Raw genomic sequence first — 13,705 nt, 5'->3', positions numbered from 1 at the left:
ATTTGACTTTGATTCTCACCACCACCACCAGGTTTTGCACGTGCTATATGTTCTGTTCACTTCACACTGCATACAGTAGTCTATAGTAATATTTGTGCATTAGCTCAACAGAGACAAGGGTACTCGTGCACATAGAGAACACTGTCTGGGAACAATGAATGACATGAGGTGGTTTTAAGTTTGGTTAGCCCCACCATAATATTTATCAGCTCCCTCTCAAGGCCTCCTGCATAAACCATGCATGCTATGCCAATGCAGCCTCAACCCAAATCCAGTCGTCCCCTTCCAATGAGACTGCTAGTCTTAAATCCCTTGGAAATGCCATTGGGTCCTGATGGGAAGTAATGGGAAATAAGGTTGTAAACACTCAGATTTAAAAACCAGGTAGAGTTCTTTAGACTTGATGCAATAGATAATAAGGAGCTACTGTTGGCTCCTTAACAAGGGAATACTTGATATAGTGACATATGAGAAAGATTGATCTCTGTGGAACTTAATTCACTGCAAACATAAATTAAACTTTTCTAAGAAGTAAGTCTAAATAATGAACTAAATAATAATGAAGTGTTAATAATGAAGGAACTGAAGATTTTTAAAAATTCCATTCTGGCATAATTAAGGGATAAATCAATTCAAATGAAAGATGTCACTGTTATTAAAACTTCATTCATTTATTAAATTACGTTTCACGTGAACAGAGTGCAGAATTATTTGATTATTATGTAAATCAATGTCATTTCCAGTTTTTGGAAAATTGATATTAATGCCTTGACATTGAAAACGTAACTAAATTTATCAAATTAACTTCTCAAAAGCCACCTGATAGCCACCAGATCGCAACCTGAGCCGATGCCAAATCAGAAATGTAAGTTACAGATAGCCCTGAGACTATGCGTCACCACTCATTCATCCCACTGGGTTCCTTTAAAATTATAAAACATGAAGGCTTTGTACAACTTTTGTAAATTCCATTTGAACATAATGAAATATGCTCGATCCACAATGCTTACAGTAATTAAAAATGTTTTTCTTAATAGGAGTCTATCTGGAAATAGCACAATATGGAACGATCATTAATAGACCTGCTATGGTGCTTGAATAAATGCCTATCAAGAGCACAGGCACACATTAGTACATTTCCTAAAGAAAATCCATTTTCATTTCAAAGTCTGACATTTTATTTAGAAAAATTATACCCTTTCTTTTAATTATTTCAGTAAACATAACTAGGGTATTGTTAACTACACCTCAGAGTGCTTTATTTTCTCCATTTTTTAGTAATACGCGTCTACATGTAATTAAAGGCGTGCTGCATTAATTATGCCAAAGGTCTCCACGGGAAGCATTTAATGTCCACCTCAGAATATTATGGCAAAATTACATGCACAGAAGACTTTTTAATAATCTTTGTTTCCTAATTTAGATTTGATTGGCTCTGAAATCCACAGGTGCACTCCGGGGCTCACATTTCTACCGACATCAGCACTTCTGTGCCATAAATTGTACAAACGCCCATGACTTCTTCTGTCTGTAGGCTTCTTTTGAAAGCTTTTTGTTTAACTTATCCAGAAAATTAGCTGCAGGCTGGAGATAATTGCAGATAATTTTGCCATTTTTAAGCCACTGGGGTGTTGCGTGGAGATATGACAGCTAAGTTTGTCTAAACACAAAGAACAAGTCATAACTTTGTGTTGTCACTTCAGCTTTACACACAGGTTCAGATCATCCTATTTGCTCTTTATGCAAATTGAAACAAATTCTAGTCACTAGATGGTCTGTGTTTTCTGACAAAGCTGTGCTACCTGAAGCTTTTACGTGGCTGAAGGAAGGACATGATCTATACTAACATGTTATGTCAGCCTAAAAAAAAAAATGCTTAACCCTCTTCTACCCTTCAGATTCTTCCCCCTTAACAAAAACAGAGTTCTTTTAGCCATCGACAACTTACAAGGAATATATCAGATTAAACTAAAAAGAAAATGTATGGCCTCAATATACAAAATTCATGCATATATATGTATATGTGTATATCTATATCTATTTCTATTCCCCTATTTCACTATCATAAGTAGAAATGGCAGAACCTCCCATAAAACTAATGTTTAAAATGCTGGTACTATTACTATACAAAAATTTAAAATCACTAGATATTAAAGAGTTATTAAGTAGGCTATCCAGGTTAATAAACAGAGATCTACTGTTAAATGGAATCATGTGGTCCTTTTTCCCTAAAATTTCACTCTAAAGTAAATGCAGCATTCATGGATGGTCACTGGCATATAATGACGGAGGCAATGCAAAAAGCAGCAATACAAACTCTCAGTGCGTTGCCAATGAACTTCAACTTTATATAAGATAAATTGGCTATGGGAATTATAGGGTATTTCTCTGACCAAATGTCCCCTCGGTGCTCAGAACTGCTGTAGTCACAGCTAATAAGGGTGTCACTAGCTGAGCAGGTGATTACTGAAACCATTTTGCAGCAAACATTTACATATCAGGGCTAAGCAGTGATTGTGCTTATGTGGCAGCTGCCCTGATGTAATAGGCCATAACGACCTGCGGGAGCAGGTATGGATGCGTGTGTCAAGGAGGGGAAAATGTGAAAGTCATAACACAAATGACTTGATGGATTCCCATTAGACCTCGGGCTAAGGAGCACCTAAACAGGTCTGATATGACAGCATCCTGAAACAGCTTTACAGCCTTGTGTCAGGAAACCTTACACTAAAGAGTTTTATGGAAAATACAAAACTGCAGAGAGGAAGTGCTGCTATATTAGGTCACTATCTTTGACTTGGTATATAATATGCATACAAATAGTCTCAAACTATGTATTTAAAGTATAGATTATTACACCTGTTATGCCAATCAAATGTATATTAAGGAGTCCAAATTAAGCATTGATAGGTAAGATCTCACAAACCTCACACTCTCCCATGGAAAACAATTCTGTCCAATGACAAACTTAAACCCACCAAGACTTCTGAATATCTGTATCACAGTAAGATGTAGCCTTTTAAAACACGGTCCTGTGGAGTTTCACATAAACATGTAAAGTACACATATTACTGCACTTGAGAAAGCTGAGGGATATCGTTTTCACTTTTTTCTCTTTTGGTCTCTAACATCACTTAGCCAGTAAACTGGTAGGAATTGGCTTGTTTAAGGACCTTAGACCATGTCACTGTAAAAGTCAGGCATGAGAAGTTCTATAATGCACCCTTTCCCACTCAGGATGGGAGAAAGAGGCATGCTAAAGACCCCAAGTAAACCCTTCAACATGACGGACAGAAGCAGTGTTGAGCAAGCGTTCTCTTGCCAGAGGCTGACACCAGGGAAGCTGCACATTCAAATCACATGTTGAACACATCATACAGGGCCTATGCAAGTACAAACAGCACTGTGAAAAAGGACCTTTGCTATTTTACTTAGATCTGTAAATTATTAAACAATTCCAGAAGAGGCATATTGCTACAAGTGCATGCAAACCAATATATAGAGTTAGAGTGTTCTTAATAATATGAAGATTTGGCCCAGAACTCATCCTCTGCTAAGGAGTTCTGGGCCAAACCTGTCACCTGAACAGCAATTTCACCCCAGATTTGCAATGAGATCTTAAGTTTGACCTTTTATGAGAGATTATTAAAAACCTTATATAAAGCCAAAAAATGTCCCTGCTCTTTTACAGATTTATTATAGTTTTCCTAACGTGTTTGAATAAACTCCTCTTCTGGAAGTCTCTGGTTTCTAAAAGGCAACTTCTTTGCAAAGCACATACCTGCTACCCAGAGAGACGGTCCTCTCTTTGAAATATTTAGTCTTTCAGAGCACTTTAGTCATAGTTACACCTAATAGCCAAGCTCTTTTTCTCACTCTCCGCAAAATCAGGTTTAGACTATAATTCAAACCAGTCCCCAAAGGCACTTCTGAAAAATGGCAAGCCCTTAGCTTTTAGGTGAAAGCACTGTTTAGTGCTCAGAACTGTTTCCTATTACAAAACCTCTTCTACAGTGCTAGGTCTAAGATGATCTTATGCTAATTGAACTCACTAGGGACTGTGAACAGGTGCTACTTTGATTAATAGTTTTACTATCCGGAAAATGCCAGGCCAAGTTCAAGATAATAAAGTCAGGTAAGGATACTATTAAAATCTGCCATATGATTACATCTGTTCCGTGGTGAAAAATGGGACCACAACAGTTCCTGTATCAAATAAAGACCACCTATAATAAAAGACAACAACAACATAAACCAAATGAACACACTGTCTGAATTCTTTAGCACATTGATTTACATCATTTCAATCACCAAACTCTTTACGAATACCTTATGGGTATATTTTCAGCAACATCTCTAGTGAAAATTCAATTTGTCACTCCTATATTACCTTTTCACATCCCATTTACCTTTCCACTCAGAAAAAGACTTATATATACTATGAAAACAACAAATTTATCTAACTTTGCTTATCAAAAGGAGAGTATTTGAATTTGTATGCTCCATATCATTACTTTTTCAATAAACATGTTTTCCATATTCCAAACTTTTCTATGGAAAACCACAACGCTTGTAAACAAGAGGCTGCATAAGTTGACAAATAAGACTCTTCTGGAAAAGCTTCTCATGAGGCTTTAGCCCCTGTCTCCTCTTCTGCTTCCCTTCTCACTTGTCTCCTAACCAAGGATTTCCAAACCATAGCAGTTTCCTGATGAGGAAAACCAGGACATCTACTCTAGCCTTGAACTATGGAACATGGGACTAGCCTTAATTTAAATATGTATGTGAAGAAACCTTTGTGTTTTTAAAGTTGGTTTACCAATGGGTTTTATTCTTATGATATCACATATAGCCTAATCATATTCCCAATCTCCAATCTGAAATTTAAACTTCAGTGGACTTTTTTTTTTTATAATTTATATTCAGTACACTTGTCTCAGTGAAACCTTTGGTTTGCAGGAAGGTAAGTTCCAGTGCATCGATCACACTGTGCAAACTGTAATTCCAGGTGGTGCAGGCCTCCACTGAGAATGAAGCTAGCCTGTTTAGCACAGATCTGCCACTTGCAGATTCAGCTTATTACCTGAGTTGAGTCTTTACACTTAACACATTTGTATGCATATACAACATGCCCACACTTAACATGAAATATTCTATTCAAAAAGGTTGTCTCACCATTGCGCAGAACGTCTCAGGAGGGTCTCCACAGGTAATGTCCGGAGGATCCAGTTTCACTTTCAGATATTTTGTCATGTCTGTGGATTCCGGCTGACAGGCCATATAATCCCAAACTTTCCCTTCTTCTGTGTAAATCTGAGTCTTACACACATCATAATGTCCCCACACCAAAGGGTAGGGCTGCATCACTGAGGACACTGTAACCCAAAGGGCATGAATTGACAGGAATCTTGACAAATACATCTCTAAATTCTTGGCAATCTTCGTGGTAACAAAAGCCGGGTTTGCTTATCTGTGGTCTCTATTTTACATATACAGGTACGTCTATACGTAGGTAGGTTTGTATCTTTAACAAAAAAAAAAAGAGGATGAGACTTCAAAGTAGATTCCAAAACTAAAAGTGAAGGATTCGGATATTGCACGTGTTCAGGTATATTGAGGACTTTGGTGGAAACCTAGCATACTTGTGCATTAGGCATTAGCAACAACTTGCAGCTTTTTCATTGTCTTAGAACGTATCTGTTAGACTTGGGTCTAGTTTGGTTTTTGTAAAAGATGTCCAGCAGCAGATAATGACTTAGCAAAATGATGGCTCTCCTATTGTACATCCAATAACCCTGGGTGATCCTAGATGCTCACGGCTCATAAGGGTTGCTCAGGCGCACTGAGGTATCAGTATCTGAAGCAAAATGATGAGTGTCTATAGCTCGGTGTCTGCTTCCCATCAATCATTCTTTTCTTCTGGCACCAACACCCTTTTAGAAACAATAAAAATAAGAGTTATTGTCCCACAATCAATGCATTACAAAATGTATGATATGTTGGCATTTGGGAGGTTTGATGCAATATGAAGCAAATTGGTGTAATATGGACAACCTTTACTTTGCTAGAATGAGCAAACCACAGAAATCATTCACATTGGGGAGAATTTTGAAATGAAGGATTTAACACTTCCATAACAAAGACAGATGTTTGTGTTCCAGGTGAGTTACAGGTTTTCGCTTCAAAAATTATATTTCCATCTTGACAAAACCGAGAGCAAGCAGCTAGATTTAAACATGTCTCAGATATTGCAGTGCTGGAAAATCTTCCAGGAGTACAATGGGGGAAATGAGCGCTTTTATAACAATGACAAAGAAGTGATAACTACTTCTATGCCTTTTGTCTCTTAGCAAAGAGACCCTAAAAATCTACAAATTCCTTGTACATTTCTTAGCTTTTGTTAACTGGAGTGAAAACCGGCATTGTTGGCACGAGCCTGTCCCTTTGTATTTGCTCATTATATTGGAAGAATTTAGCATCTTTTGTTTAGTTGCATTTAGTGGTAAAGATAACTTGGCTCCCTGAAAAAATATTCAAAAATAAAACCAGAGGAGCAAATTTTCTTTTCCTAAGAATTTTCTATTCTCTTATATCTTTTTATAGCTATTACATCTGCATTTGCAGTTACTTTCTGTAACAGAAGAAGAGAATTTGTCCCAAAGGCGAATATTATATGCTGCTTTAAAACTAAAAGCTCTGTAGTAAAACGCACAATTTAAAATGCACATATAAAAGGAGCTGAGGGTGAGTTAACAGGCCATGAAGCAGAATAATATGGCACTAATTCTAAGAGAAAATAAAAATTACTGTTTAAAAGTACTTTTGGTTAACTGATAATACAGCCTACATAACTATGAGTACAAGTCATTGGTGAGTTTAACTGGCAACTTTTCTCTTTAGAAATCACTGTCTAGGGCTTCCCTGGTGGCGCAGTGGTTGAGCGTCTGCCTGTCAATTCAGGGCATGCGAGTTCGAGCCCTGGTCTGGGAAGATCCACATGCCACGGAGCAACTGGGCCCGTGAGCCACAATTGCTGAGCCTGCGCGTCTGGAGCCTGTGCTCCGCAACAAGAGAGGCCGCGATGGTGAGATGGCCCGCGCACCGCGATGAAGAGTGGCCCCCGCTTGCCGCAGCTGGAGAAAGCCCTCGCACAGAAACGAAGACCCCACACAGCCAAAAATAAATAAATAAAAATTAAAAAAAAAAAAAAAAAAGAAATCACTGTCTAAATCCAAACTATAATATTTGGAATCCAGGTGTAAGAAAAGTGTATTTGCTTAATTAGTTGGTTTATATTGTTATAGTCCCAATAATTAACTATTTTTTAAATGTAAAAGGACAAAAAAGCCTACAGTTTTAGGAAATACCATTATAGACCCTTCAATTCACACTAAGCAGTTTAAATATGGAAGTTCACTATCCTCACAAAATCTTATAAAAGGAATTCACTATATTTAAATAATGTACCATCTTAAAATGAACTAAGCCACAGAGACTATGAAATGCCAACAGATGGCTGAATTGTGTTTCCATAGCAAAGTAATTTATAATAATTGCTTTATGGATACAAGTGCAATTTTCATTATATTCAATTCATAAAATGTTATCATACTGCTGTAATTTGTGATATTTTCTATTAGGAAAAGTGTTGAATATTTGAGTTACTATGAAGCAATAATTAGCAGTTTGTCTAAACATGTATAAACTACAGATCTGAATCTGCCACTTTCTTGTAAAGACTATATAGTGTTGAGTACATTTTGAAATCTAAACCATAAAAAAAAAAAATCACAGAGAAGCATGTGTTGTGGCTACTACAGCCTTCTGCTTTTTTGGGATTCATTAGTAATTTAAGTTGATATTTTCAGAAACAGCGGACATTTTGACAATAATCCGAAAAGTATTAAAATAATATAAATTTACATTTTCTAGATGCATTTTTCAACTGCATTTACTACTTTATTATAATAAGAACAAACACTTTTGCGGGGGGCATGAAGGGGAGGGGAAAGTAGGCCTTATAACTGAAGCAGTGTAAAATCTACTACACCAGAAATTATTAACTTAAATTCTTAGTTTCAAATACATAACAACTTACTTATCAAGAACCACACACTCTTGAAGACCTGTAATGAACTGCTTTGAGTTTGAAATGAGTGAGCACTACAAGCTAATTTTTAATATTATTTTTTAAATATGACCTTAAGTATATATTTGAATTCTCTGAGATTAATCGTCACATTTTTTAATCAATAAATACTATCCCCCTAATCTATTTATTCTTGGCTACTGTCTTCATCCACCTTTTGCCTCACTTGAATCACAAAATAAAGGATGACCGTATATATGTATGTTAAAAATTTGGACACTAGGGAAATGTATGGGAACCTGTTACTATTTCCTGACACAACAGCAATCCCAGTGTAACGAATTCTCATTAAAGTACACCAGAATTATAATGATGGTCATTACACAGAATTATGGACTACATCATTGATTGAATTTAGGAAACTGACAAAGAAAAATGCAAAGGAGTGCAAGACATTTGAATATTAGGCGGTTGCAGGGCTGTGCGACAGACATTCTTGACAAGAAGCAGCCAATTATAGCTTAAATTTCTGGCACATAACCAGTTGTGATTAACAGTTTTCCATTACATTACAGACATATTATTAATGTATTAAACATTTCAAGCTTTGGCAAGCACTAATATGGCATGGCTCAGTCAGTCTGCAGAATTTACATTTAATGAGCTCCCATTGACAGAGAAAAAGATATTGACCACAGCATATTACAGATCAGGAGGAGAGGGTCACTAAGTTGTTCTTTAACGTAATTATTTGATTTCATTCCAACTTTTATGTTTGTAGCATCACTTAGTGCGGATCCTTCACGTTAGGATCGCCTTACTTTCCCGTGCCACGTACATTTCAAAGAAAATTCTCTTAATTTAAAATTAGAAAGAAATTAAATCTGTGAACTTCCATGACACGCAATGGAAAAGAAGCCTCTGTCAAAATCAGGAATTTTCTATTAAAGTATAATTATGGAGTTTTCAAAGAAAATAAAATGATTTTAAAATAGGATATTATTTACCCCTTAACCTCTCTTACCTAATGGCACCAGTTCCCATCTGGCTATGCTTTCAACTAGGTTAAAATCACCAATAGAGGGGCGTCCCTGCTGGCGCAGTGGTTGAGAATCTGCCTGCCAATGCAGGGGACACGGGTTCGAGCCCTGGTCTGGAAAGATCCCACATGCCGCGGAGCAACTCGGCCCGTGAGCCACAATTACTGAGCCTGCGCATCTGGAGCCTGTGCTCTGCAACGAGAGGCCGCGATAGTGAGAGGCCCGCGCACCGCGATGAAGAGTGGCCCCCGCTTGCCACAACTAGAGAAAGCCCTTGCACAGAAACGAAGACCCAACACAGCCATACATACATACATACATACATACATACATACATGCATAAAAAAAGAATGTAAGCAGACAAGAATAGCATTAAAAAAAAAAAAAAATCACCAATAGCTTCTTAAAAGCTAGGTCATCACAGCAAATAGCCAGGCAAACCAATTATGAGAAGGACAGTCAATGACATATTTGGGGATTTAATATACTAAACCAATCCCTTCTTGCCCATAACTGAACTAATTGCCAAGTAACGTGGGCTCTGAATTTGTCTCAGGTGTTTGTATCACGTAAATGTGAGCAGCTTCAGAAGAGCTGTGCGCGGCCCCGGTTCTAGTTCTTTACTTTGCGAACCTTGGGAACTCACTGTAATCAAATAGTGCTATCATCTCTACCTGTGCACTAAAGTTCTGGGAAGTCCTCTTTGATAGAAATACCCATTAATAGGCCACGAGTACTCCATAGACCTCTGACTGGTATATAAATTTGCAAAGCCGCTGTGAAAATACAAAGTTACATCATGCCCTCAAGTTGATAGATGTTACTGATCTGGACTAAAATGGGCTATAAAATGGCTTTGCATACAAGGAACATATCTTTTTTCCAGGATTCTGTAGCTAATTCCCTTCCACTTTGGGTTAACTTTGCAGAAGGTATTTCACAGGTCCTTTCTTTCATTAGAAAAGAAGCCTCCTAAACATTACATGGAAGTAACAATGATCAAAACTATAGACAATTACATTCCAAAAACAACTGACAATTTCATCAACAGAGAGGAAAATATTGACAGTAAATCCACTAACTCTAGCTGGCTCTCGGCATTTGTTTTACTGTATAATCTCACTAGGAGGAGGGGGTGGTGATAGTAGGCTATTTATTCCATAAATACTCAGCTCTTCAGGGGCACCTGAAATAGACAGCTATTGACTCATTCCTCATAGACATTAAGAATTTTATAAATATGCATGTTTCTGAATGGGAAGGAACAAAAAGAACATTGACTATAATCATATTCCATTGAGTGAAAAATATAAGGAGATAAAGACATATCCAAATTCCATAACCTATCAAAATTAGCAGCTTCCAACACTGTCATAACGAGATTGACTAGATGAGATACTTAACATATACTGAATGCTCTTTGCATTTATTTGTTGTGAAGAAAGCATTTTCCAGTCGTCTTAATGGGAGATGGGAGTCATCTTAATTTGCTTCTATCCTTTTAACTGCCTTTCAAGATATAAGGAATTTAACATGTACTGCAATATCATTGGCATATTTTACTCATACTTGATTGGGTATTATGAGCAACTGCCTATCATGAGATTCTTAATAAAACCAAATAACACACCTTAGGATTTGGAAGATCTCTGTTTTCACCAAGAGACTAATGATTAGGGAAATTAGATAGCATATATTTTGCAGGATGTTTGGGGATGGGATAATACATAAAATTATTTCAGAATCAGCTAAGTCTAGAATAAATATGCTATTTCATTAATATAGAACAACAAATCTTTCATTGTCATGTAGAGAAGTTCAGAAATCCAAGGTTTCGAATACATATTTGAGAAAATCTACACCCACCTAAAGTTTTGAAACAAAACTCTGGATTCTGAAGATAAAATTATTTTTAAAGGTATGCTAAATCTCTTACTGACCTATACACACACATTCATACACACACGTTTTTCTGTTAACATACAATTAATTTTCTGAGTTGTATGAAATTTTATTTCTTTCCAAGTGACTTGGTGTTTTTGTAACTCTAAAACTCTCTCTACAAATCCTTACAACAGTTAGAAAGCATATCAACTAAACGTGTAATAGTTTAATTTTTTTTTAAACATTACTACTTGATGTTTTTTCAGAATAATAACAGAGGCAAAGACAAGTATATGCACCACTTACAAATATACAAAAGGAAACAGCAAAATACATTAGCCTCCTCCTAAAAAACCTAACCTGAATCATTTTAGCACACCTACCCAGTGAAAGCTGACGAAACAAAAATAGGAAAAACAGCCTTATGTGCATATAAGATCAACTGTTTTCTTACAAAATGTTAAGATTATCCTTTTAAAATTTCACAGTAGGAAGTATCACCAAATTAATAGCCAACTATATGGAATTTTGAATTCCCTCATGTTGGTCTTCAGTGGTGAAATAGACCTTATTTCATGGCACCCAGAAAAGAAAAGGAAAATAGATCCCTTAGGTATGTTAAACTAGGACAACCTGCTGTGTGAACTACTTGAGACATTGTTTCTTTGCAAGCTGATCCACATGCAAAGAACCAAATTTCATCTTAATGAAAAACTGGAAGTTACTTATCTTCCAAAAGAATCTTGAACAGTTATGGAGCTGATTTTCCTTTGCCAAAGAGAAAAGGGATGGGGAGCATTTAAGGCAGTCAAAGTTACAGTTCAAAATACTTAATTAATGAAACCTGGGGTTGTTAATTCCCCCAAGGTTTTTTTTAAGAGATGATCTCAAGGACTAGACAAATCAGAAAAACCTTGCCCCTACTGCGAAAAAGAAAATTTCTGGAAAACTTTTTTCTAACAAGCTGAACCATTAAGTGTATTTGAATAAATGATTTTATTAGAAGATTCTTCTGTTTTGTTCCCCAATTCTGTAAGATAAGAAAACTTTTAGTATTTTCAGTCATAAAATAGGGCCTTATTTCTAGAGCAAATCTACTGCCAGATCCACCATATGTTTAGTGGAATTTTGAATCTTACTCAGAATTTTCCATTCCAAAGATTGACAAACTGTTATGATAATGAGTGGTTCCATTACCATTCCCTGGGAAGAATGGGGGAGGAAGTGGGAAACAAAAGCCTCTACTCTCTGGAAATCTATACCCGATGCGAGGATGGAAACGCTACCTCCAGCTTTTCCAAATAAAGTTGCTTAAAATCTCCGCTAGAAATTTTCCTCCCCTGCCCTGTAAAATGACAACCTCCTGAGTGGATTTCTGGAAAAGATAAAAAGAAAAAAAGAAAAAAAAAGAAAAAAGTCCGAGCGAGGTTACTAAAATAAACAGCAGAGGGCGCAGTTTCTTTTCTTATCTAAGTTTTCCCGTGTCTGAATAACTTAATTGGTTATTTTGGGCCCAATAATATTCAGTATTATTTGTATTATATATAGATATCCACAGATCCATACAGGAGAGCAATTCAATGTCTCTAGCCGAATCCATCAACCCCTGAGAAAATATTCCAGACAGCATTCCTACACCAAGTCTTTCCCTCTTTCAATTTTCCCTTCTCCCCAGCTGCACGACATGGGATAGTAATGCTTTAATCTCACACCAATAAAGGAGATTAAAAGAAAGGAACTTCAAAAGCTCAGTGTGGCCACCAGCTCCACAGGGCCGGCAAGAGGGCAAGTTTTTTCCCCAAGCAAGGACAACTGGCAAAGCAAGAAAGAAGAAAAAGAAAAAAAAGAACCCTCCGATGCGTTGTGTGCGGTCAGGTGTCGGGGGTGGGGAGGGGGGAGAGCGAGCTGTGTATCTGTGAGTCCAGGCACTGAGTACAGCACAAACACACATGTAACCTGCCCGGGGCGCACACCAGGAAGACTTGTGTCTGGGTGTGAGAGTGTGCGGGGTGTGCGCGCGCGCGCTGCCTCCACAAGGCGCTTCACAAAGTTCCTCGCCCACCCGGAGCCTTCCCTCCCGCCCGTGGATTGCGCGGCGGGCCGGGGGGGCGGAGGGGGGCTGTCGGGGGGAGGGAGGGAGGAAGCCGGCGGGGAGAGGGGCAAAGGCGGAACGCGCGGGTCGCGGCGGTAAGGGGAAGCCGGCGGCACTCACCGTGAGGCCCGTTCGCTAGGCGCCCGGCGGGAACCCAGCCGACGGCGCGGGGCGGCGGCCGAGCCCAGCCTGGTGCGCCTCGGGCGGCGGCCTCGGCAGCGGAGCCCCGGGCGGCGCTGGGCAGGCGGCGGCTGTTACGCCGAGCCTCCTCAGAGCGGGCGGAGCAGGAGAGCTAGGGGTGTGGACCCGAGCGCCGCGGCCCCGCCGCCGCACCCCCCGGGGTCCAGGTTGCGCCTGGCCGGCGGCGGCAGAAGACCCAGCGGACCCGAAGCCCCGCGCCCGGCCGCCACTACCCGCCGCTCAATTACCTTCGCCTCCGGCCCCGGGGAGTGGTGGGAGCCTCCGCGCGCAGCCCCCTCTCGGAGCCCTAGCCGAGAGGGGGAATTCCTTCCCGTTGACGTCCTCTTCCGAAATGCAAAAGATCAGTGACTTTGACAGGTAGATGAGGGGGAGGGAATAGGGGCGGGCGGAGAGGAAGAG

General features: G+C 38.9%; 1 protein-coding gene across 2 annotated transcripts in view; it reads right to left on the bottom strand.

Annotated features, from left to right (window-relative positions):
- The window catches only part of NTNG1 (netrin G1), a 334,261-nt gene extending 320,941 nt beyond the window's left edge, over positions 1 to 13,320 (bottom strand). For both annotated transcript variants that reach the window (XM_057536007.1, XM_057536066.1), the window contains exons 1-2: positions 13,226 to 13,320; positions 5,176 to 5,933 (exon numbers count right to left, since the gene is read on the bottom strand). In XM_057536007.1, coding sequence (XP_057391990.1) covers positions 5,176 to 5,421 — 246 coding nt within the window. In that variant the 5' untranslated portion in view covers positions 5,422 to 5,933; positions 13,226 to 13,320. The remainder of the gene's footprint in view (positions 1 to 5,175; positions 5,934 to 13,225) is intronic.
- Positions 13,321 to 13,705: the final 385 nt, after the last annotated feature.

This window comes from Balaenoptera acutorostrata, chromosome 1, assembly GCF_949987535.1.
Source record: "Balaenoptera acutorostrata chromosome 1, mBalAcu1.1, whole genome shotgun sequence".
NCBI lineage: Eukaryota > Metazoa > Chordata > Mammalia > Artiodactyla > Balaenopteridae > Balaenoptera > Balaenoptera acutorostrata.
The sequence above is the reverse complement of the archived record's forward strand: the minus strand, read 5'-3'. Positions and strand labels throughout refer to the sequence as shown.